The sequence below is a fragment of the Eumetopias jubatus genome, unplaced genomic scaffold (assembly GCF_037043125.1).
Source record: "Eumetopias jubatus isolate StellerSeaLion01/CBP00866 unplaced genomic scaffold, mEumJub1_p1.0 scaffold_11, whole genome shotgun sequence".
Taxonomy (NCBI): Eukaryota; Metazoa; Chordata; class Mammalia; order Carnivora; family Otariidae; genus Eumetopias; species Eumetopias jubatus.
The window spans coordinates 115333558-115358943 of NW_028274817.1; the positions used below are offsets into that span (position 1 = coordinate 115333558).

At 43.0% G+C, this 25386-nt stretch overlaps 1 protein-coding gene across 5 annotated transcripts in view; it reads right to left on the reverse strand.

Moving 5' to 3' along the window:
• The window catches only part of BMX (BMX non-receptor tyrosine kinase), a 49664-nt gene that overhangs the window by 12964 nt on the left and 11314 nt on the right, over positions 1-25386 (reverse strand). For 3 of the 5 annotated variants that reach the window (XM_028115076.2, XM_028115075.2, XM_088028863.1), the window contains 10 exons: positions 23190-23309; positions 20284-20348; positions 15126-15301; positions 12132-12203; positions 11416-11469; positions 8434-8488; positions 6948-7027; positions 4180-4307; positions 1880-1954; positions 903-1074 (listed from right to left, as the gene is read on the reverse strand). In XM_028115076.2, the coding sequence (XP_027970877.1) occupies positions 903-1074; positions 1880-1954; positions 4180-4307; positions 6948-7027; positions 8434-8488; positions 11416-11469; positions 12132-12203; positions 15126-15301; positions 20284-20348; positions 23190-23309 (997 nt within the window). The remainder of the gene's footprint in view (positions 1-902; positions 1075-1879; positions 1955-4179; positions 4308-6947; positions 7028-8433; positions 8489-11415; positions 11470-12131; positions 12204-15125; positions 15302-20283; positions 20349-23189; positions 23310-25386) is intronic. The other 2 variants (XM_028115073.2, XM_028115077.2) reach the window with 2 other exon arrangements.

The window sequence follows — 25386 nt, forward strand, 5'->3', positions numbered from 1 at the left end:
ATAATTCTTTGTCCTTACATAGACAAGAGGGGGCCGGAAGAGGGAGAGAGAAAGAACACATCAGCATTGCAGACTGTGTTCGGAGCTAAGGCCCGTTAGGAAGGGTATCTTCACTTCTCAGATGAGGAAAGAAGCGGTGAGAGAGGGTACCGAAGGTACCAGGAAGGAAGAGGATATTGTCCGTAGGACACTGGTTTTCAGTATTGCCTCGGTCCTGGCCACTAGAGGCTCCTGCCCTTGGGCACGTGCTCCACAGGGCCCCACTCTGTTCTTCGTCCCACCGTGCTCCTCCCCAAAGGGCAAGGACGTGCCTACTCAGAATCCATGCATCTCTTTTTCTTGGTCACCCTCGGGGCACCGGGACTCTGGAATCCCCTGTCCACATAGACCTGAGCCCTCTTCCAGGACCCGGGTGGGCCCCTCCTGGGCCCGTTCCCCTAAGAGTGAACCACGCTATTGGTGTGTCTACCCCCAACCAAGGTCCTTTGCTGATACAGAGCTGTTTGTGAGGGACACAGAGGGAGCTTGGATGCACGGAATGCTATGTGTACACATAATTACTGAGCACGTTGCAGGACAGAGCAGGGGGTGGGAGGAGAAAGGAGGGGGTAGAGTTGCCGTGGGAGTGGGGGTGACATGGGACAGAGGCTGGTTTCTCTAAAGACTCGTGAGAATTCTAAACTTGAATATGGCCTCTCAGGTTGTTACAGAGGTATACTTGTCAAAGTAGGAGCATAGAACTGATTTTATTTAACGGTGTGTCAGCTTGATTTATAACTTCTAAGTGTACCTATGACACGTGGGCTCTTTCTCTAGGCCTTGCAAACGTTAGGGACAGACCTGTTAGCATGAATGTCCCTCCACTGTAAGGGCCAAACTGCCCTTCCGCAGAAGGAACTTACATCATGGTCTGGGCCTCCTGGAAGAATTCATCTTCGGACATGGAGCCCTCCTTGATCATCTTAATGGCAACATCATACTGTCCCTTCCACTTGCCCAGATGGACCACTCCAAACTGACCACTTCCCAGCTCCTTCAGGAGGGTAAGCTCTTCTCTTTTCAGTTCCCATATTCCTAATAAGGCAAGGTAGACACTCTTTAGGATGAGAATAGAAGGCTTTGGGGCTGACAGCTTCCCAAGTGATTTCTTCTCCAATGAGGTTCATATTGACAATATGAAGAACAGCAAGACTTTTTAAGTTGATCACTTAAAAAAATCCTTAGTGACATGGTCTTATGACCTGTCTGACCACACGATAATGCCACCAGGACAATATAGTTCTTGAAGCAGCTATAGTTCTTGACAAAAGGCTTAGAACACTCTGCCACCCAGAGGCATCTTAGAAACGTCTGGTGTCAAGACGCGCTCGATGCTCTTAGCTTGGTAAAAAAAAATCACTAGCGTTTTCTTCTAAAGCAAACTAAACTGTGATCTGGGTGGATGTCATGATCCTAAATACACAAGGTTGAAAACGGGCTCCCCTGAGCAAGCACAGAAGCCCGGAAGAAGAAAGGACAGGCAATGGGGTTCTAGAGGCTGATGACTGGGTCTAATAAGAGGCCAAATTGGACGGTCTTCTTGGTAAGGTTGAGGAGATTACAGAGTTAGGTCGGGAGGACAAAAAAGATGTTTGGGTTTTTTTTCTCAAGAAAATGAACAAACATATTATTGCTGAAGCCTTCCCGGGCACAATCTGAATAGGGACTTTCTTCCTGTCTTTCTTCTTTTTTTTAAGTAAATATATATATATAAAATAAATTTTAAATAAGTATATATTACATATTTTATATATATAATAAAAATATTATATATATATATAATTTTTTAACCAGAAATGGATGAGAAATGGAGTTTAAGAGCCCCGGTGTGCGTCCATACCACTTCCCAAGGACACGGAGATGGGAACCTTGTTGGCCTTGGTCGACACAGGGTGGCGGAGTCGTGTGATCATGCCTGCAATGGAACCAGCACCATATCATCACAACGTGTCACATCACATGACATCACATGATATCACACCGGGTCACACCTCTGCTTGTGCTCGCTCCAGAATAGCCGCAAAAGCACAGAGTTCAGGATGTCGCGATGGAGACAGGAGATCCATTCTGGCCCCATTCATCCTGTAGCTGTATTGATTTGCTTGGCTCGACTAATGAGCTCAATGTAAAGCAAAAATTAAAAGAGTAGAACAACTTTATGTGATTTTTAAAAAGCCAATCAAATTAGTTGCTCGATGGAATCTTTCATTTAAACAATTTTCCCATTTTTGTTCTATCTTTTTGTAGTCCTATATTTAAATACATAGACACACAGCACATACATCTGGTTAAAAAAAACCAAACAGTACAGAAGGGCACAAAATAAAAAGCAAACCACTCGATTTTTAAACATTGAACCTATTACTAGTTTGCATTAAACGGTCAAGTCATTTTCACTGCTTACATCAAGTTATGATAAAGCTGGATTAAAATGATCACAGGATTTATAGTGGTTTGAAAGAACTCATTGAAAAAAAATGTTTCTTGCTTAAACGTGTGATATTTTCCAAGTCCTGGGAAGTGTCACCTGTGTCCTTTTTCCCTCCTTCCTTTTTCTATATATTGCTTTACTTTTTATATGAGTGGTCTCCAAATGTTTTAAATCCCAAACCTTTAATCAGAAAAAAAAAAAAAAATTAGCTCACTCCTCCGAAATGGCTGCTGTATTGATACATTACGTGAATCATAAAATATACTCACAATAGAAAACTTAAGGAGATTCTGAGAAAAATCTAAAGAAAGACTCTAATCTTTTCTTTCTATACCCTGTCGAGTTTCTCGTGCATCCTCTGGAGTGGAATCATTCTACTTGGAGATGTTCGTCTATACAGTACCTGTTGAGGGTACTTTTGAGGTGCTAGAGGTTAAATTATGCAATTGAGGAAATCAGGACAAAGGAAAAACACAAGTGAGGACCAAAATCAAAGCCAGGAGTAAGGCTATTTCCCCTATGTGCAGGTAATCACATCAGACAGACTTGCACAAATTTGATGCTGAGCCCACAGCTTATGTTTACTTGCTGTTGGAAATCCGTCCAGGCATTGCCCATAAGCGGCACTCGTCTGGAAAAGGCACTTAGAGGAGATTTCCTTTTTTTTTTTTTAATTTCTTTTTTTCTAAGCTTATTAAGATGTTATGGCCATATATAATTTTAAAGGTAAACAGCGTGATGATTTGACAGATGTATATACCGTGAAGTGATCACCACACCAGGTGAGTTCCCGCTTCTGTTAGAAGGGATTTCTATATACGGTTTCACGGGTCAATTAGGCAAAATCTAAAGAGAGTAATAGTACCCAGTGTTGGTGAGGTTGAAGGAGGTTGCCGTTGGCGGGAGTGCACGTCTCTGAAAAGCATTTGAAAATGTCTACATTTTAAATCTTCTTAACCATTATCTTAGAAATTCCACTTCTACGGAATCTGGCTACAGAAACACTCATACAGGGCCATGTGCACAGGCCTGTGCACAGAAACATCAATTATAAAGTGAAAATACTGTATGCGATCCAACCACTAATCAATACAGGGTTAGGTGAATAAATTATGGAGCATTCTACAGTAGAATTCTATGTAGCTCCTAAATAGACCGTAAGCTAATATGTATTTGCGTGGAAAGACCACTAAGACGTGTTGAATGTAGAAAGCAAGCTGAAAAGTAGTATGTGTGGAACGATCTCATCTCGGTAAAAATATAATATGCATACATACACATACATAATTCATTAATATATATAATAAATAAGTGTTAGTATCAGCACAGGAAAACATTCTGTCAGGATAGACACCAACTTGTCCGTGGAGGTTCTCTCTCTCCAATGGTAAACAATTCTATGATGTGTGAATTTTGTAATCAACTTACTTCTATGGGCAGAAAAAGACTGCAAATATTTTTATATAGAGAATCTCTACTTCTAAGTCACTCAGCTTACTCTACTTCATTTTTCTGGCATTTTAGAGCATATAATATTATATTCCAGGAAACATAGGCTAAAAATCATAGCAGCTGTGTGGCTTGAGAGCATTTTTATTCCTATTTTCATGGTTCCCGATAATATTAGGAATATTAGGAGCATTGGTAGTATCCAAGAAAATTGCTATTTATCAACAAGGACCTATAAAAGAAAAACTGAAATAAATTACCTGCTGAATTGTGTTGATGATAATGAATAAGCTTTGGAATAGAATCAAAACAGTAGTTTTCTGCCAGGTACAATTTGTTCTCAGCATTTGTGTGCACGTGGTAATGCTTGACAGTGCCTTTTTTATCACTAGTAAGGAAGACAGAATGTTAGAATTTTTTTAAAAAGATTTATTTGTTTGAGAGAGAGAGAGGGAGCAGGGGGAAGGGCAGAGGGAGAGGGAGAGAGAATTCTGAAGCAGACTTCCCGCTGAGCACAGAGCCCAACATGGGGCTTGATCCCAGGACCCTGAGATCATGACTGAGTCGAAATTAAGAGTTAGACACTTAACCAACTGAGCCACCCAGGTGCCTCTAAAATGTTTTTAATTACTGACTGAAGCTTGATTCAACAATGGTTAAATAATAATTTAGATGCATTTGCAAATTTTGGAGAGGGAAGGCAGAGAGGGTTTCTCAGTCTCGACAGCTGAGGTTTTTCGAGAGCTACCCATGACAACTGGCAATTATGGAAGAGGGCTCCTCTCTGAGCTCAGCGTCACCTTTGTGCACATACAGAATTCATGTACAATAAAATTCCAACTCTGCACTGTTCCTCCCTGAGCCATCTAAAACTAGAGTCTTCCTTTGATGATTGAGAGCTGTGCAGTTCCTCAAGATCATTATTCTGAACACCAATTCTCTTTTAGGATAATAATGAATATTAAAATGTGGGAGACAAAGGTGATTAGGCTGTGGGTGTTTCACCCAGAGCATGGGTGGGATGCTCTTTGGGGAGTGGAGCATGCAAGATGAAATGGGTGGGGATGTCCTTTAATTCCTCACATGAACTTGTACCTTTTCCACATAAAACATATTTTTCCCGTTGCTCTCCTTTTGGAAGATAGTGGTGAATTGAGGCACATCGATTTGGGCTAATCAGAAATAATATGCCTATTTGGTTGTTACAAAGATCGGATGCTATTTTATATCTAGCAATTCGCACTGTGCTTGGCGCATAAGAAACTATTGATGAGTTGTCGTCGCTGTAATACCAGCCTAGTTAAAATTGCGACTATAAAAAGGGAAAGGGGTGTCTTCTTGTTGCAAATGGCTACTTTGCTCTTGGTCTTAGCATGAAATTCATTCAAGCCTGTTGATGATGTTTCATAAAAGAAGGCTTCCATAGTCATGAATGTGGATTATTTTCACTTGACTCCTTATCTATTTGCTGTTGTTTTCTACCTGGCCGCCTTCAAAAATAAACCTGGTATCAAGGACCTTGACTTAGGAAGACTTCTGCTATCAACTTTGGCTGAAACTGCAGGGCCAGAGGGTCACAGAGCTCTTAATATTCAGTCAAGCAAATCCTTTTCCCTGGTTCTTACTGGGTTGGCTTTAGCTAGCATCTAGGTGTGCAACCTGGTCCGTGAGATGCACCGGGGATGTGGCTTCCTGCACTGGAAAATGCTGGGTCACTGCTTAGGGCACAGCCTAGTCTCTCAAACTGGAGGTAGATACTCCATAAAAAACATTTCTTAAAATAAAATAACCTTTTAATCACTCATTATTACCAAAAGACCTATAGGTGCCAAGGGTAGGGTATACATGGAGGCAGCACCAAAGCGTAGGATCATGCCATCCAACCAGTAAAAGAAATATTTTTCTTAGAAATATTTTTTTTCAAATGGTCCTAGTCAAGATTTGGCCAGATTGTTATCTCAGAACACTGGGGGTCCCGACGTAGATGCAGGAGTGTGGTTGAAGGAACATGAACTCTGCTGTGGAAGGCACAACTTCAAGTCGGTCACTTATTAACGTGGTGGTGGGGGGGGTCTGCGTCTTCGTGAGCGCTTGTGGAAGCCCAAACCTCTCATCTGTAAAATGGTGCCAACGAAAACAGCTTTCCTGTTTGCTTCACAGAATGATTAGAAGGAACAAAAGAGCTAACAGCCAATGGGACAGTGGCTTGTAAAACTCTGGCAGAGGACCCTGATGTCAGTGACGGTGACTTGCAGGTGGTGACTGGGGGTGTCGTATGTGCCTAGGTGTTGGGGCAGGGGGGTGGAGCGCCTAGATTCACTCCTTCACAATAACAACCACTATCGTAGTAATCGCTCTTCATGTATTAAGCGCTTACTCTGTGCCGGGCACTGTTGTGATCCACCACGTGAATCCATAGAACATAACAGTCATTGTTGTTTTTTCTTTTCAAATGGGGAAGCCGAGGCACAGAGGCTAAGAAACTTGCTCAGGGTCCGAAAGCCTTGAGATGGTGGAGTCGGGAGTTGGACCCCAAGGTGCAGCTTCACCACACAAAGAGGAAGCACCCCGGAAAGGAGCTATGTGGGGAACACAGATACACTGATTTAACTTTCTGCTAGCCCTGCCCCTAATGGAGAGACTAACTAAAAACCAGACACTGGGGTAGGTTCCTCAACTCAGCAGGTGGCTCGGGCCAAGAGTGGACAGACTCCATTGCGCTTTTTCTCTCTTTCTAGGCTTAGGACCAAGTCAAGGGGAACAACCCCAGATTCCCTTAACAAGTGTTTACTGAGGCGTGCTGTGCGCTGGGCACTTCGCTGTCGCCTGGGATGGGCAGAAGGGGCTCCCCCAGAGAACGAGCGCTCAGAGTCGGGGCTGGGTGGGCAAGGTTGCATTTGATAGAAATCCTTTGAGCCACAACGCCAGAGTTTAAAGATGGTGTCTTATCCCCAAATGTGACTAAATGGCCAACGTATTCAAAGAACATACACACAAGATAAAAGGGAGAAATCCATGTCATACTTACTTCATAGCCTTGCTGAATAAGGACACTGTGTACATTCCCACCTGGCGGGAATTTCTAACCATAAATGCACCTTCTTTTCCCTGGAAAGGAAGGAAAGAGTGGAAGGAATGGAAAACATTTTCATTATTCTTGAGAACTATTTTTCCTGGTAGGTGGTAGGGAAATGGATCTTTTTGATCGACTTTAAATGTCATTGACGGCCCAGATCGCCCAACAACTGGCACAGAAGGGGACCCACGGTTCAGCTTTCCTCCTTTTCTCTCTCAGTTCCTTGAGAGACCTACCCTGTGCTTTGACTCTCCGTCTCCACTTAGTTTTTTTTTTTTAAGATTTTTTTTTAATTTATTTATTCATGAGAGACAGAGAGAGAGAGAGGCAGAGGGAGAAGCAGGCTTCCCGCTGAGCAGGGAGCCCGATGCGGGACTCGATCCCAGGACCCTGGGATCATGACCTGAGCTGAAGGCAGACGCTTAACCATCTGAGCCACCCAGGCGCCCTCCACTTAGTTTTTAACCCTCTCTGATAGTGTTCTCTGTTTTGTCTTTGTGGAAACCTGACATTTTAATCTTTCAGAAATAACACTTAAAACCACCTATCACCACGGAATAGAATACCTCAGAAGGTATTAGAAAACCAAAGACGTAGAACAAATCATTTGTTAAAATTTCATGCTCAACTTGTCTTTCTTTATGACTTGTGCTAATTCCAAGCAAATCCAGATTCAGAAAGAGCAGACAATAAGCTATGAATGCGACAACATTGACGAGATACCAGGTTAGGTGGTGACGTCATCACGTTCTCACTAGTAGCCCTCAGAGGAATCCTTGGTGTGTTTTACTAGGTCGAACTGTATCACAGCATCAGTTTGGCAGGTGGAAAGGGCCAATTTTGTAACAAAATCAGGTAGAGGTATTCCCTACTGCACCTGCCGTCCTCGGGTTTAGGTGCTCCTGGGCAGGGACAGAGTTGAGCTAGGCTGTTACATAGATGGCCCCCAGTCAGTCATGTCTCTGTATTCTTGCCCTGGGCAGTCCCCTCCCACACTGAGTCCGGGCTAGGCCACCAGACTTGCTTTGGCTAATAGGGCATTAGCAGGCCTGACAAAAGCCAAAATTCCATCAGTGCTTGTGGTGAACCACGGGGCTTGTCCTCATCTACCCCTGCCTTGGGATCGCCAGGCTGTGAGGAAACCCCCGTCAGCCACACGGAGCAGAACCATGGCACCCTGTGGACAGAATGGCGAGAACTCCTAAATCTTGTTTCAAACTGCCAAATTTGGAAGTGGCTAATTACCCAGCAGGAGATAATGAAAAACCTAGGAAGTGGCTACATGCGAAGGGCCCCATAACCCAGGGGCTGGACTGCAGCCTCTATGACCACTTGCCTGTGTAATTAGCCATCTGGTTTCTATGAGAAGTAAGGGCATTGCCCTCTGGGCCCCACAAGAAAGATCCTTAAAGGCTACTTTAAAGACTAGATAATTTACCTTTTGTCTCAGTAACTGCTCCGATTGGGCCCTGGAGATGTTACCTGCAAACCAGCTGCAAGGAGAAAGAATCGCATATTTGCGAGTTAATAATTTGTGACCGCGTGCCTGATCACTCAACTTTCTACCCCATACAATGAGGCATCAGCTTCGGTCAGGGATTTCCCAACCCGATTGCTCTAGAGAATCCCCCCAGGGGCTTTTCAAAACTACGGATTCCCGCGAGTCTGCACCACCTCAGTAGGATTCTGGGGTGGTGCCTGCATATCTGTTTTCACGCGGGCTAGCACTTAAGAACCTTTGGCCTCTTTGGGGCAGGTCTGTGAGTTCTATGTGTCACTGTTTCAAGCGAGAGCCGGAGATGAGACGAATGAAAGAATATTCCAATGGGAAAGTTGGGGTTGCCTGTCTTTCAACCCTATATTTTTCTTTTAATAATCTGATAGAAGCACACCTTATAGCATCTATTTTCAAAGCAAATGCTTTTCTGATGAATATTTCTTTTATTTGCAGGATAGCAATAGATAAGCCTCTATGGCTATAGTAAGCCAGGAACAGGTACAGCAACCTGAGAAAGAGATGATGTGGGGCAGCCAGGCATGATCTTTAAATATTACCTTTTTCACTAAGTTAGCCAAGAGCATCACATCTTACTTTCTGTGTAGAGCTCAACAGGCTCCAGAGTTGTTTCTCACGTGAGATCAACAATGACTGCGGTCTTTTGGCTTTGGCTAGAATGTCATACTAGGGAAATGAACAGGGTGTGAGGGGGGATGGAGCATGGGTTTGGGGGCTTACGAGGACCCTCTGGCTAGAGGATAACACCCGAAGAGGAAAGAAGAACCCGAGGGTGAGGCTGTATTAGGTGGGGCGGGGGGCGTGCCAGCTGGTGGGCAGGCCAGTGGAGTGGAAAGAGCCACCAGCCAGCTTGGAGGTCTGGATTCTAGACATAACTTCCTAATGAGTAGCTGTATGGCTCTGGACAAACCACTTGGCCTTTTTTGACCTTGGAATTACCCATCTGCAAAATGAGGATGAGGGTTGAATATAAGTTTAAAAAGTCTCTTCTAATTCTACCCTTATAGATATGATATAATTAATTAATACTTGAGGTATGAACTGGTCATTTTCTTCTGAGTTAATATTTTAAACTAATCACAGCTAATCAAAAGACTCCTCGGGGAATATGATCCAGAATACATGCCTATGGGAGAGAGAAGAAAGAGATGATCGGGAATAAGGACAGAGGCGTGGAGAAGCAAGGTGGGATTGTGAATAAGCCCCTCCCCCAACACATGCACACGCACACGCACACGCACACATGCACACACGCACACACACACTTTACTTGAGATCTGGCTCTGTTTGTTTTAAAAAAGATTTCAGCATGTCATTGCCTGAGCACCAGACGCTAAGCCTGCTCCTAAGGTATGATTTTCCATCTAAACTTCAGTGTCTCAGCCTTCAGTAGAACACAGTAGAAATCTTCATGAAGTTCTGCCCCACCAAACAAATGCTTCGGTGCCGCTGAGAGAGGTAGAAGCTGGGGGCACCGAGCACGGTGCGAGAGGCTGAGCCCCGGATCACGCAGCCCTCTGCTCCTGATTGCCCTTCGGCACCTCTTTGACTTGGAAGAGGGCAGGTCTCTCCTGAGTGTTTCCCCAGTGCACACCTCTCAGGTCACCATTTGAATTTAGAAATGATGGAGATAGAGACCGTCCATATGGTCAGATCTGGGCTTTCCAAATTGAAGAGAGACTTCCAATTCATTGAGATGCTCAAGGCTAGCAGCCACAATTAGAGGTTCACTGCCATGGGTTTAAGTCTTTGTCATCCGTCAAAGTGCTATTATCTTTGGATAATTTTGGTGTTGGTGTTTCTCAGCGTTTATGTCTTAGTTTGAATTATTCCATCAGAGGCTTTCCTGAGGGTGGATATTGGGGAAGAAGGTAGGGATCACGGGGAGCTAGATGGTGGTGAAAAAGCCATGCTGTGGAGGGGCGGGGCCTACAGCCCGTCTTCCCTAATGTGGCAGGAATGCCTAGGGCCACGCTGGCTTAGAGGTAAGACAAAGAGTCGAAACCGTGACAGGTACTTTATAAAACCTCTCACTGTACCTACAGCCAATATATCAGTGGCCACACTCATAGAAAAACAGAACTGAAAAGATGTATAATCCCGGTGTTCAAGTGAGTTGGCCACCATTGGGGAGCAGCTGTCTGGGAGATGGAGTCTGCCCCTCTCACTCCCACCTCTCCTTAATGCCAACTTTAAATAAAGTTTCGGAGACTTATTTGTCCCTATTTGTAGAAAGATACAGTCTTAGATTTTGGAAACGACCTTAAGGGCCCCTTAGGCCAACCTGTCCCAGTATAATTGGGGTGATCCTACATTTTTATTCACCCAGAAGAGTCCAACTCATGCCTGATGTCCAGGTGTAATATTTAATAGGGCACGCTTTCTCTCTTTCTAAAACATCCTAATCTGGATGTTAAATGATAAGGTTGCCCTAGAAATAGGACTCTCCCAACATAAATACGGTCAAGTTCAAGTCTCATTTGCGCTACCTTGTTGCTGTATCATAAATAACTTCAAAAACGGGACTAAAAAGTGCTAATAAGAGCCTTCAAAGGTCACCCTGACCAGAGACCTCCAGGGCAGAAATACTCGGCAGAAATGTCATATGCTGCATCTACGAAGACAAAGTCAAGTGAAGGGGACACCAGGTATATGACAAATCCAGTGAATATGTACAGCCAGTTTAGATAATCCAGACTGAAGAAAAATATTTCCCTTAGTAACAACCCAGCTCCTTATCACCCATCACCCAGATAAATGGCCCAGCACCTCATATGAGTTTACGCAAGTAAATACAGCCTCCCAAGCAAGTCTGAGACACATCTGCTCTAATGCCTTTGGGGAAGAATGGAATAGAAACATCTATGTTAGTTTTAGAGGAACACAGAAGACTTTCAAACTCACTCATAGTCATCCAGGTTTTCCTCTTCTTCGGATGAACTTGACTCGGGGAATCCCCTTAAGAGAGGAAACGACATGAATGCAAAAAACCACCAAGAAATAATGCAATTACCTAGCAGTGTAAGGTCAAATCCCACCTTGCTTTCACCGCCACAAATAAAATTTAGACTGTCAGGGTTCCGTCTTTGCACCTGGGAAGGTATGGGCAAAGTGAAGAGAGAATCACTCAGAAGTCGAGTTCATGCCCAGTTTAATGAGAAAATGGCTCTTTGCTACAAGGAGGCCCCCAGGAACGTGGATTTGTTTGACTCTTTTGGAAGAGCGGGCTCATGAAATAGATGAATACCTTCGGGAGCAGCTGTAGTAGGAGGTTAAAAAAAAATTCGGGTTGTGTACAGAGCAATTCTTAGAGAAGAGTTACTCGACTTGAGGTGGTTTTTTCTCCTGCTAGAGCTGCCAGAGCCAGGTATATTACGGTTCGTGCTAACACCGGTGCATATCCTGAATGATGGACAGGAAATATCAGTGTGAGGAAAACTAACCCACAAGTCATCGACTCAGACCAACTGAAGGGTTCAGAGAGGCAAACTACGTGAATTTTTTTGGTTTGTCTTTACCTTAAACATGAAGTCTAGATGGAAAATGATTGCAAATGTGGTTAGTTTTCCTGCAAATGGAAGCAAATCCTAGACGTAAAGGAATATCTGCATTTGATTTACCATGACATCTTTGAGGTGCTGTGATTTGCAACCGTCCTTTCCCTTTGGTTGCTGGTTGCAAAATCTTCACTGCTGCGACAAAAAGATACATTTTGTAAACCTATGTTTATTTATAAATGTTAAAGGAGAAAAATAGTTTTGTTAGGTATCTTTTAGCTTCATGTAACATTTTGACCATCGTATTTCACTTGGTTTAGGAATTTAAGCTAATGAGTCCTTTTCACATTTTCGTCCTGCATTGCAGGGACCCCAATAACCAGAGACAGCTTGACAGTGTTCCGAAACAAAAAAGAACTGTGAATAGAAAAGTTGGATGAATAGATCATCTTGACTCCTGATTTTTTTGTCGCTATGCAAGCATTCGGTCACTTCTATATTTTAACGTTATTTCCCTCTTGGCTGTTGCAATTGCAATGAAAAGTCTGGAAAATACTGAACTTTTAACTCCACATGGGGTTAAGGGATCCTCAAGGTCTTCATCACCCCCTGCCACCCGTCATTTTCCCTTTTCCGTTTTGCGTGGTAGGCAGAGCATGAGGAAGTGCCTACCTCTCCAAGTCCAAAGGCTGTTTTGCTTGGAATGTAGGACCTATTTCCTGCTCGCCTTCCTATCTCAGGCCCTTTTTCAAAACCACCCTTCGTAGCAACAAGCTTCCTTAACAAGGAAATGCTTCTCTGGCTCCATTTCAAGGAAAGACTGGAGAAAGCCCTCAGTGCTGCCTTCCGAAGAGCCTTGCTCACTAGCATGGCTTTTTTACTTCATCTCTTCAAAAGAAAACTCTTATTTTAAAATGCTAAGCAATTTATCTAGCTTTTATGTTGTTTTTAAGAACACACAGAGAATGCCCATCCGTGGTGCATCTCTTAGGTTTATCCATATGATGGAACACTATCTAGACATTCAGGATAATCAGGTAGCTTGCACAACAGTGTGAATGTCCCTAACACCTCTCAACTGTACGCTTAAAAATTACTAAGATGGCAAGACGTATGCTGTGTTTTCCCACCATTCAATATTTTTTCCACATTAAAACTGAAGCGTAGCCTCATGTGCTTAAATGGGAAAAAATGTCCAAGATGTGAAGAGAGAGAGTGGCACAGAAGAGTACGTGGTAACATGTGCATGGAAAACATTCTAGAAGAATGTACCCTGGATATTCTGCAATACTTGAATGCTTTAATGGAAGCATGCCGTTATTTTACTACTCAGAAAAAATTAAAATGCAGCTCAAGTGAGGATAGTTGATAAAAAAGTATTATCTCCTTATGTGAGCTGACACTTATGACTGCATTTTTAAAATTCAATCCACAAAGATCTTTTAGCAATCATCATCATTCACTCACTGATGTAATGCTACTCAGGCTAAGAAGTGATTCATCGGTTCTTTGTTCAGATAACTAGCTTTCTCAAGTTCTAGGGAAGAATCCAAGGTCGGGACTGAATCTTGGGTGCAAAATCCAAGGGGGTGTCAGAAAAACTCAGTAGTCAAGGTAAATAATGTGTTAATGAAATTTTTTAAATAAAAATTAATGCAAAAAATCCAAGATGAAAAAAAGTCAGTATTTTCAATAAAAGTAGGATCTATGGGGCGCCTGGGTGGCTCAGTCAGTTGGGCGACTGCCTTCGGCTCGGGTCATGGTCTTGGGGTCGCGGGATCGAGCCCCGCATCAGGCTCCCTGCTCCACGGGAAGCCTGCTTCTCCCTCTCCCGCTCCCCCTGCTTGTGTTCCCTCTCTCGCTGTGTCTCTCTCTGTCAAATAAATAAATAAATAATATCTTAAAAAAAAAAAAAGGTAGGATCTAGCCATTCAGGCATTGGTGGTTGTACTCCCCGCCCCATGAATTAATAGTGCTGACTGCTTTTTTGAATACTGATCAGTTTCACTGCACATTTCCCTCAATGAATCCCTAGGGCTTCCGGTAGGGAGGGGGGCCCGGCACAAAGCTGACATGACACCCACTCTCCTAGGATCTGCGTCTATCGGTGGTCTCCTTCCACAAGAACACTGGGTTGCAGGCAAATAAATGTGACATGTCCCCTGAGGTACCAGGTATAGATGAATACGCTTGGACCCTAGCTCCACTTTGAAATGAAAAGCCCCACAATTTGTCATGCCAAAAGCAACAACAAGAATACACTTATATTCTTTCAAGTTCCGTGTGGCCCTGTGGCTGTGTCATCGGTACAGTGAGGCATTTGCTTTAGGTAAAAATGATGAGGATGGAAAGAATAAAAAAATCAGAGCACGAGGGAGAAAACAAAGAAAGGAGATGCCTGAGGAGTCAGAGAGATGTTCTGCATCCATTGTGGGGAAAGACAGACCCTGGTGCCCTGCATGGAGGCTAATGACCGTGAAGAATGTGATGGGGAGGAAGGCTGAGGCAGCAAAGAGGGAAGGACAGTCACTTGACCCTTTCTCTATTGTCATCTTGTGATTCAGTTCAATCTTTAGTGAGCATCAAGTATGGGGCCCTGGCTTGGCCCCAGAGACCCTGGAGAGATACACAGTTTATGTACTGCCTTTCAGGTAGTTTTCATTTTGGCTTAAAAAACGTGTGAAGACTGATCACGTCAGGAGAGCTGAAGGTGTCCATCCTGAGAAGGCAGCCGAGGCCTCGCTGGGAGTGTTACTTGGCATTTGTAAGCACAGGACAAAAGGAAGCCCACCCGAAACATGTAAAGGATATATTTTAAAGCTGCCAACTTCTGGCACATAGGGTTATTTGGGGAAAAGGGGGAGAGAAAGGGCAGGAAATAAAATGCGCCAGTATTTCTTAGATCATAGATCAAATCATCTAGATGGGAAGTCCATGCCGTTCGGTCCCAGTGGGGCCACTGCTCGCCCAGGCTTCTGGCTCAAGCACTGAGCCTTTTCGGGGAGGGCAGCCCTTCTCAGCTAAGGCCTGCGTGGACAGCTTTGAGGCTGACGTCCAAGGCAGGGGGGTGATGGCTACCCTATGTGCTGGACAGCCCGACTAAAAGCTGAAGTTTACCTCTTCAGTTTCCTTACTTGCCACCAGTCAGGGCAATCTTCTCTTGGAATATGCTGCATGTTGACAGTTAGCTGGGAGCCATAGTTTCTCTTTGAGTCACTGTCATACTGGGCCACGGTGGTACTTGAGGATGGTTCATTCATTGTGAAAATAGGAACTGCTCGAGGAATCTTCAGCTTTGGAGGACAAGAGATTTGAATATATCACAGTGAGGCACAGATTCAGGTACTGGGAGCTAACATGCTAAGTACATCAGCTCTTAGGAAAGAAGGAAGGAAGGAGCAAGGGAGGAAGGAAGGAAGGAAGGAAGGAAGGAAGGAAAGAAGGAAGGAGAAAGAAAGAATGAAAAGAAAGAGAGAGAGGGAAAGAAAGAAAGAAAGAAAGAAAGAAAGAAAGAAAGAAAGAAAGAGAAAGAAAGAAAGAAAGAAAGAGAAAGAAAGAAAGAAAAAGAAAGAAAGAAAGAAAGAAGGAGGGAAGGAAGGAAGAAAGAAAGAAAGAAAGAAAGAAAGAGAAAGAAAGAAAGAAAGAAGGAAGGAAAGGAAGGAAGGAAGGAAGGAAGGAAGGAAGAAAGAAAGAAAGAAAGAAAGAAAGAAAGAAAGAAAGAAAGAAAGAAAGAAAGAAAGAAAGAAAGAAAGAAGGAAGGAAGGAAGGAAGGAAGGAAGGAAGGAAGGAAGGAAGGAAGGAAGGAAGGAAGGAAGAAAGAAAGAAGGAAGGAAGGAAGAAGAGGAAAGGAAAGGAAGGGCAGGGCAACAAGGGCAGTACTAAGTATTGGCAAAGATCTGGAGCAACTGGAACTCTCATACTTGGCTGGCTGGAGTTCAGAGTATATAACCACATTGAAGAGCTGTTTGCAGAATCTACTCAAGTCAGGCGCGCACATACCCTACGATCCAGAAAGTCTATATGCACACCCAGCAGTGAAATCAAAAGACACATATAAGAATGTTCGTAGCAGAATTATTTCAATTCGATAAGAACTGGAAATGACCTAAATGCCCGTTTAAAGGGTAAAATAATAAACCTATTTGATACTAAACATAAGGCGCTACCCTTCTGGCCCTGAAGATGGAAGAGGGGGCCAGAAACTGAAGAATGTAGGTTGCCTCTAGAAGTTGGAAAAGGCAAGGAGATAGATTTTTTTCCCCCCTAAAGCCTCCAGGAGGAATACTGCCCTGTGGACCCATTTTATTTCAGACTTCTGACCTTCAGAACTTCAAGAGAATAAATGTGTGTTGCTTTAAGTCACTCAATTTGTGGTAATTTGTTACAGCAGCAATAAAACGAATATAAGGGTATATTCACACAGTGGAATCCTATACAGCAGTGAGAGGAAATGACAACCACACACTAAAGTGTGGATCAATCTCATAGGAAGACAGATAATACGTGACGATATACTTTATGATTCCATTTACATAAAGGTCAAAACCAAGCAAGTGAGCTATGATGTTAGAAGTCAGGCTAGTGATTGTGCTCAGTGGGATGTAGTGACTAAAAAGGAACCTGATGGTACCCCTGGGGTTCTGTGATATTCTGTTCCTTGATTTGAGTGAGAGTTATATAGGTGTGTTCTGTTTGTGAAAATTCATCAAGCTGAACACTTCGGGCTTGTATACTTGTCCAAGTGCATGTTATACTTCAATTGAAAATTCACATAAAAAGATATAAGCTCTGCATTTAATTTTTCATACGCGTATTTTTACTTTTTTGCAGGGATCGACGTCCTGGAAATTTTCGCTCTGCAGGACACTGCTGTTTATGAGCTATGCGGTGGTTCTGTCCAGAAATAAATGCTGTGGAAAGTTCCCTACACGGAAATCTGAACAGAAGGGCTAGAAAGTGGATTTTTAATTTCCTCAGCTCTGCAAAGTAAGCCCTCTACTGAATGTTCTGGTAAAAACAAAACAAAGGGAAACATGTTTTTCATGATACTCTCGCTGATCCCCGATCCTTTAGGGCAGCTTACAATCAAAACAGACTTAGAAACCCTTGGCCAGTGATCTGCCTGACTGATAATTTTCAGCACATTTCCCCAAGAATTCCTTGCCAGAGATTAGATGCAATGGTTTCTGGCTCCTAAATTATCCTCTGCTCTTAGATTTGTTTAAAACAAATTTTACTGGATTATAATTTGCATACCATATAGAAGGTATAGAATTTGGTGACTTTTAGTAAATTTATCAAGTTGGGCAACCATCACCACAGTCCAGTCTGAGCACATTGCCATCACTCCCATAAGACCCCTGTGACCATTAGCAGTCACCCGTTCCCATCCTGGCCCTGGGCAACCGCTAATCAACCCTTTGTCCTTGTAGATTTACTTATTCTGGACATTGCTCTTAGGTGTTTAATAAGGCCATAATTTTCAAGCTTCAGGACTGGAGCATGTACCCAAACTAAAAGAGCAATGTTGCTGATAACAAAATAAAGCCCTCAAACCTTAATAATTGTATTAGTTTCCTCGGACTGCCATGATAAATCAGTACACATTTGGTGGGTTGAAACAACAGATTTGTTCTCTTGCGGTTCTGGAGGCCTCAGGTTCGAAATCAAGGCTTCTCTATGGCCGTGCTCCCTTTAAAAGCTCTATGGAAGAATATTCGATTGCTTCTTCCAACTTCTGGTGGTTCTAGCATTCTTTGACTTGTGGTAGCATAACTCGAATCTCCTGCCTAGGTGTTTGTTTGTTTGTTTGTTTAATTTAAATTCTAGGTAGTTAACATACAGTGCAATATTGGTTTCTGGAGTAGAATTCAGTGATTCATCATTTACATACAACACCCGGTGCTCATCACAGCAAGTGCTCTCCTTAGTACCCATCACCCACTTAGCTCATTCCCCACCCACCTCCCTCCATCAACCCTCAGTTTGTTCTCTATCGTTAAGAGTCTCTTACGGTTTGTTTCCCTCTCTCCCTTTCCCCCATCCTTGCCATATGTTCATCTGTTTTCTTTCTTAAACTCCACATATGAGTGAGATCATATGGTACTTGTCTTTCTCTGACTGACTTATTTCACTTGGCATAATATACTCTAGCTCCATCCACATCCTTGCAAATGGCAGGATTTCATTCTTTTTGATAGCTGAGTAATATTCCATTGTATAGATATACCACATCTTCTTTATCCATTCATCAGTCGAGGGACATTTGGGCTCTCTCTATAGTTTGGCTATTGTTGAGAATGCTGCTATAAACATTGAGGTGCACGTACCCCTTCGGATCCCTACATTTGTATCTTTGGGGTAAATACCCAGTAGTGCAACTGCTGGATCGTATGGTTGCTCTATTTTCAACTGTTTGAGGAACCTCCATACTGTTTTCCAGAGGGGCTGCACCAGCTTGCGTTCCCACCAACAGTGTAGGAGGGTTCCCCTTTCTCCACATCCCCGCCAACATCTGTCGTTTCCTGACTTGTTAATTTTAGCCATTCTGCCTGGTGTGAGGTGGTGTCTCATTGTGGTTTTGATTTGCATTGCCCTGATGATGAGTGATGATGAGCATCTTTTCATGTGTCTGTTAGCCATCTAGATGTCTTCTTTGAAAAAGTGGCTATTCATGTCTTCTGCCCTTTTTTCAAACTGGATTATTTGGTTTTTGGTTTGCCCAGGTCTCTAAACGGCCTTCTACACTGTGTATCTCCCTGTGTCCTCTCCTCTTCTTATAAGGACACATTCTAATCCAGTATGATCTCACCTCAGTCCTTAATTAATTACATCTGTAAAGACCTGTTTCCAGATAATGTCACATTTTGAGGTTCTGGGTGAACATGAAATTTGGGAGACAATTTAACCTACTCCAGTGATGGATTTCCTTTTGTCCTTCCTGTTGGTTCATAAAGATTATATTTTTTTTGCTTAGAGAGAGGTGTGTGTGATTGTGTGCAGCTGAAAATTAGTGCCCAAGACACCATAGAGCTAATGGATAGGTAAAGACACTCCTTTACTTTTAGGACAGCTTCTAGAGCATCATGGGGAGGCCATTTTATGTGCCCCCTGGCACTTGAGGAGGCTGACACCTGCCTGGGAAGCCTAAAAGCAGGAGGCTACGGCTACAACCCCAGGAAAGCAGAGCAAAACCAGAGCAACAGCCTGTATGGTGAGCGTCACATACAGTTGTACTAAGCAGAGCAGTCAAGGTTTTGTTTGTCGTACTGTAGGCCAACTCCACCCTTGGGAGAGGGTTCTGGGAGCCACCTTGAAAGGAACTCTGTCCAAGATGGGTGAACTGACCCAGCAGAAATGTGAGGAGTAGAAACTCAAGAGCTAAGGGTCAAGACTAGCCCTCTGTCATAAAACTACATGTGGATCTGCACACTCGTGGTGAACCCACAAAAGTTTCCCATAAGCTAAAGAATCAGCATTAGGAAACTGTCTCACCCAGGAGCCACCCCTACCAAAATCATGATGGGATCAGCCACAAATGACTGTTTTGCATTAGACCCCCTCTTCCTGGGCCCCAACCATGACAGCGTCAGAAATCTCAGCTTCTCCATGGCCCTCTCCCCAAAGCAGGCTGCCAGCTGATGCACACCTGAGCTATGTGAAGGGGAGAAGTTGTAACTTGGAATGATGTTTGGGGTCATATGACTAAAGCATTGGATGGGACAATTGAGAGGTTCTTCTCATGACTACCAGTAATTGGGACATTCTGTTTCATCGGCAAGCAGCTGGAAAACTATGGAATCTCCCTGAGATTCCATTCAGGGACAGAGAAGAAAGCCCACCAAGTGGCTTTGAAGGGATAACGGAGGGAAAGAATTAGGTTATTTTCTGCTTGTGACCTATGGTGTCCCATCCTTTGCCAGGATACTCACATGAGGCAGTCTTGGCCAGGGTGCTGCTGGGGGAGGAATGACAGCTAATAACTCATGTGTGAGGCCATCGTAAGGACATCTCCCACATGCACCCATTTCTTGGCGACTATTTCTGTGCTCACATGTCAGAAAAGGCCCAGTTATTAAGTATAACAATATAAAATGGTAAAATGATTCAATATTTGACCATTCAATACTGCCGCTGCTACCAGTGATAGCTCACCTTTGTCCTCTCTTTGCTAAGCAGTCTGAATGCAGCCCATATTTTCGAGTCTTGAATCTGGCAACTCTGGGTTTATTTTAATATATCCTGGCTATGCAAAAACTTTTAAATATCGACTTACCACTCTGTCTGGGAAGATGGGAACTCTGTGTTTCTCTTCATGGGTTGTAATGTGCAGATCAGCATCTGAAAAGAAACACCAAGTAATATCAGCAGAGACTTTAAAAAAACAAAGCAAACACCCAATGTTAAGAATCAAAAGATTGAACTAGCTTACGGGATCAATGCTTCAGATGACGTGAATTTAGACGCAGCATCCGGAGTGATTTCGTTGTTTTCCTGTGTAACACCCAACTCAAACACCACTCCTCCACTTTTGATTATCAATATCCTCCCCCAAATGGATAAAAAAACTCAAGGTCCTCTAAATCCTGTAAACTATTAATTTATACCACATTTCCACCTTGTATTTGAAATACAGATATCTAATCTCGTTGGGTAGTACCTATGATGCTAGGGGTCAGAATCCATGTCTGATTCCTCTTTGATTGACTCATATGAGATGCTTATAAGTAGTTGATTTTTTTTTTAGATTTTATTTATTTATTTTAGAGAGAGAAAGAGCACAAGAAGTTGGGGGGGGGTGGTCAGAGGGAGAAGCAGACTCCTTGCTGAGCAGAGAGCCCAAAACTGGGCTCCATCCTGGGACTCCGGGATCATGACCTGAGCTGAAGGCAGACGCTTAACCGACTGAGCCACCCAGGCATCCCCAAGTAGCTGATTTATAAATGAACAAAAACTATCCCATACTTTTTTTCCATTTCTTGTGATAATTGTTGATTTCTCTTTCCACTTCCACATGTAGATAGATGCCCGGGCTATGGGTATAAAGCCGTTTATGTGCCTTCTAAGCAGAGCGGCCATACAATTTACTAACCAGCCTGGAACATTTCTTACAGGGATAGGTAAGCTTTTGATAATTGTGCCGGGCCACCAGCTGCAGAATGAGACTGCTCCAAACAAACTGGGGTCTATGGCAAATTTACTTGTAGGCCACGTACCCTGGAAAAGGAATGGTCCAGGGGCATTTGGGAGACAGAAGGAAGCCAGGCTCTCAACTATTTCCTTCCTGGTAACTGTACCCTTGGGCAACCCTGTAACCCAGCAGAGGAGTAAGTTATACTCGGCTAGATAAGTGATATCATAGCTGCTCATGGGCCACGGCTCCTCCAAATTCTGTCGTTTTCCTCAGAGGCTGGAAAAGAGCCTGCTGTACCCAGAACATACGGCAGATGCCATCCAGACCGAGCCCAGGAAGATAATCCCAAGGGAGTGCTCTCTCTGGCCCTTTTTCCTGCTTCTTCCCAGGGAGGTAGGGTCAGAGCTAGAATCTGACCTGCTGGGTAATGATGCCAGATCGTGGGCAGAATAATTGGGGGAAAGAATTAATGTTCTAAGGAAACATTATTCCTCAGCCCCTTACAGTGGAGGGAGGATCCATATACAGTAGTTTCTGTATAGTTCATTAAATCACGATAATTCCCAAGTATAAAGGGCAATGTGATATACTTAGGATGAATAAATATTCACTGTGTAGTCTAATTAAGATAGAAAACACAATGAACATTTATTCATTGATTTTTGTTGTCAAATTACTAGTAATACCATTAACGGGAGCGTCAGGTGTCAATACTATAATGGAGTGGATTTGAATAATAGCTCATGTCCCTGTGGGTTTTACAGTTCATAAAGTCACCGCCGATCTTACTCAATTCATTAAAGTTGTAACCAAGCATATTTTGTTCAGGCTGGTAAAACGGTTACCAGAATAAGTTCTCCTTTTTAATTTATTCACAACTTACTGTTGTTAAACAGTGACAAACTCCTAAAATATATAAGACTGCCTCATGGGGTGCCTGGGTGGCTCAGTCAGTTAAGTTTCGGACTCTTGATTTCGGCTCAGGCCGGGATCTCAGGATCTCAGGATTGTGGAATCAAGCCCTGCCTCGGGCTCCTCCCCGCTTGCTCATGCATGCTCTCTCTCTCTCAAGTAAATAAATAAAATATTTTTTAAAAATCTTCAAAAAGAAAAAAAGACTGCCCCGTGTAAATATCCTGAAGATAGGATGAGACACTATAGGAGCACAAGCAGGAAACAACCTAATTCTTTCCCTCCCTTAGCCCTTCAAAGCCACTCAGTGGGCCTTCTTCTCTGTCCCCAGATGAAGTCTCAGCCAGATTTTCTTAGGAATATAACTCTGGATAGAATCTGATTGCGCTTAAAGCAGACCCTTCACTACCTTCTGTGGTGTTATTAAGAAATCAGTAAACATGTACAGAATGGTAAGCCCTTTAAATATGCCTTTTAAAACTTGGTCATCCATCACTGTGGTATATATGGTGATTCAAAGTGTTACTTAAATATTATCCTTTGACATTTTTTTTAATTTTATTATGTTATGTTAGTCACCATACAATACATCATTAGTTTTTGATGTGGTGCTCCACGACCCATTGTTTTCGTATAACACCCAGTGCTCCATGCAGTACGTGCCCTCCTTAATACCCATCACCAGGCTAACCCATCCCCCCTCCCCCTCCCCTCTAAAACCAAAACCTTTGACATATTTTTAAAAAGATTTTTTTTTGTTTATTATTTTAGGTTATGAGCCATGGTGATATGTTCTCCACATTCTACCCATTTGGAGTTTATCTTAAACCAGGAAGAATTAGGGGAGGAAATAAACAGCGCCTTGCTCGATTCATGATTCCAATTTAAAAAAACATTTCTCACGAAATGAAAGAACGGCGAATGTTAATATTGTTATTATTTTATGACTCAGTTGACCCTATAATTGGACTTCATCTGCCCGATAGCATTTTTTGAGGCTGGGTTTTCATGATGTCAACCAAAGTGGCACATCTTGTTTTCCCAAGCTGGTGAACTGTTCTGGAATTTGGCAGGTTTGCCCTCATGGGGCACCGTCCTCCCAGGGCCCAGCCCAATGCGGGGGGGGGTCACCTTACATGCTTCCCAGAGAGTACATCCTGGGGCTGCTTTGCAACTCTGCTGGCAGCACAGGAACTTTCCATCCACGAAGAACCCACTGTGGTACTTGATCAGCAGGTGGGGGTTGCCCCTTATCTCTGGGGAACAGGCAGGAAGAAAACACAGCATGAGCAAATGTTGGCCCAAGAGAAGAAACACATTCAGTAAGCGCTGTTATCACAGAACAATGAAAACCTTATTTTGCCAGCAACCAGGGTAAGAGCAAATGGTTCCTGAAGGATATAAGTCTTTCACTCATAAGTTAATAAGCCAAAAAAATTTTTTTAAAAAGTCTACCCAGGTATAGAGTGAGAACAACACAATATCTTCTATCAGTCTTACAAAAAAAAAAAAAAACCCTAGAAAATGTATATACAGATTAACTTGGTGATCTAGGGTTTTAAAAATACATCTATAAAGGAAACAAGTGGGTTAGGGCACGTGGGGCTCAGGAGGCTGAAGGATAGTCCTAGATCTCAGCAAGAAGAGAAGAAGGTTCTAATGAACATGTATTTCCCTCTGCTCTTCATTTTGAAACCTTTCAAAGGCACAGATGAGTTTCAAGACTAGTACAATGAATGTCCGTATACACTTCACCCAGACTCACCAATTTTTAATTATTTGTCGTATTTGCTTTTTCTCTTTCTCTCTGTACATACATACTATTATTAAAAAGTTTTAAATTATTATGTTTTGTTAACCATTTGAAAGTAAGTTGCAGATATCATGACCTAAATAATGTCACCCATAAATACATCAGCATGTGACTTCTGTTAGTAGGGACAGTCCCTTACATAACCATAACACAATTATCAAATTCTGGAACTTTGACACGGATACAACACTATTGCTGGGTGTTTTATATTCAAAATTTCCCCAACTGTTCCAGTAATTCCCTTTATAATCATTCACTGTTTCTGATTGGGGATCCAATCCAGAATCACATATGGCCTTTAGTTTTCTAGTTTCCCTTGATCTGGAACCGTCCCTCACCTCTGCTTTGTCTTTCGTGACTTTGACTTGTGTACACTAAGGAATGGATCATTTGTGGGGCGACTTTTCTAGGAATATGTGCCTATTTCAAAAAAATGATGGGAATAGGACAATGTTTAAAGAAATGAAATTTTTTTTCAAATATGCTGTTATTTTTTAAGGATTTATTCAGTCACTTTAGAGAGGGGGAGCGCAGGAGGGGCAGAGGGAGAGGGAGAGAGAATCCCAAGCAGACTCTGCGCCAAGCGCAGAGCCCGATGTGGGGCTCGATCCCATGACTCCGAGACCACCACCCAAGCCGAAACCAACAGTCAGACACTCAACCAACTGCACCACCCAGGCGAAGCGCCCCCAAAGAAATGAAATTCTAATACTGGAGTAGACTACTGTTTCTACACCACATGAGCCTCTCTCAAAATACAGCAGAGAAACCTACAAGGTTTAGTAGAGAATAGCTCAAGAAGAGTCTCTAGGTGGGGAGGGCTGATTCTATGTGTGACTTCAATTCTTTTCTTCTTGATTTTATATTCATCTTAAGGCTTCCTTATTTTAATCCCAGGAGAGTTCTGCTCCTCCTTTCCAACCCCGATTCAAGGAAGTGTTTGGAGATAATAAGTGCTTTGCTGGGTCATCAGATCATAACCAACCATAATGTATGTAAAGCATCAGCACAGCATTTGGCTCAGAGCACGTGTTCAACGAACAGTGGCTTTAGGTGTTATCTTTCCCTTAGTTTAGCTCAGCTCAGCTTGGCTGAAAGCACTGGTATTAAAAAAAAAAAAAACACCAAAAAACCTTTACTAAATATTAATGGGAACTAAAGGGAAATTATTACAGAAGTCACAAAAAGCAAGAGGAGTTAAGATTATAAAACACTAGTTTCTGACTAGAAACTGGTCCCAGATGGTCATTGCTATTCCTTGGGCACATGACTTGCCTTCCTGCTCTCTGAGATGTTGCTCCCCATGTGCCAGGATTCCTGTTATTTCCTACTACATGAATTTCGTTTCCTGGGTAACTTTCTTTTCCAACCAAGTCCAAAAGTCCACATTGCGACACTCCCACCATTTAATAATGACAATAAGAGGAACTCGTATATATTAATGTGTGTGTATAGGAGTTTACATATTTCCCCTCACATGTATCATCTCGTTTAATCTACTCAACAGCCTTGCGGGGAGT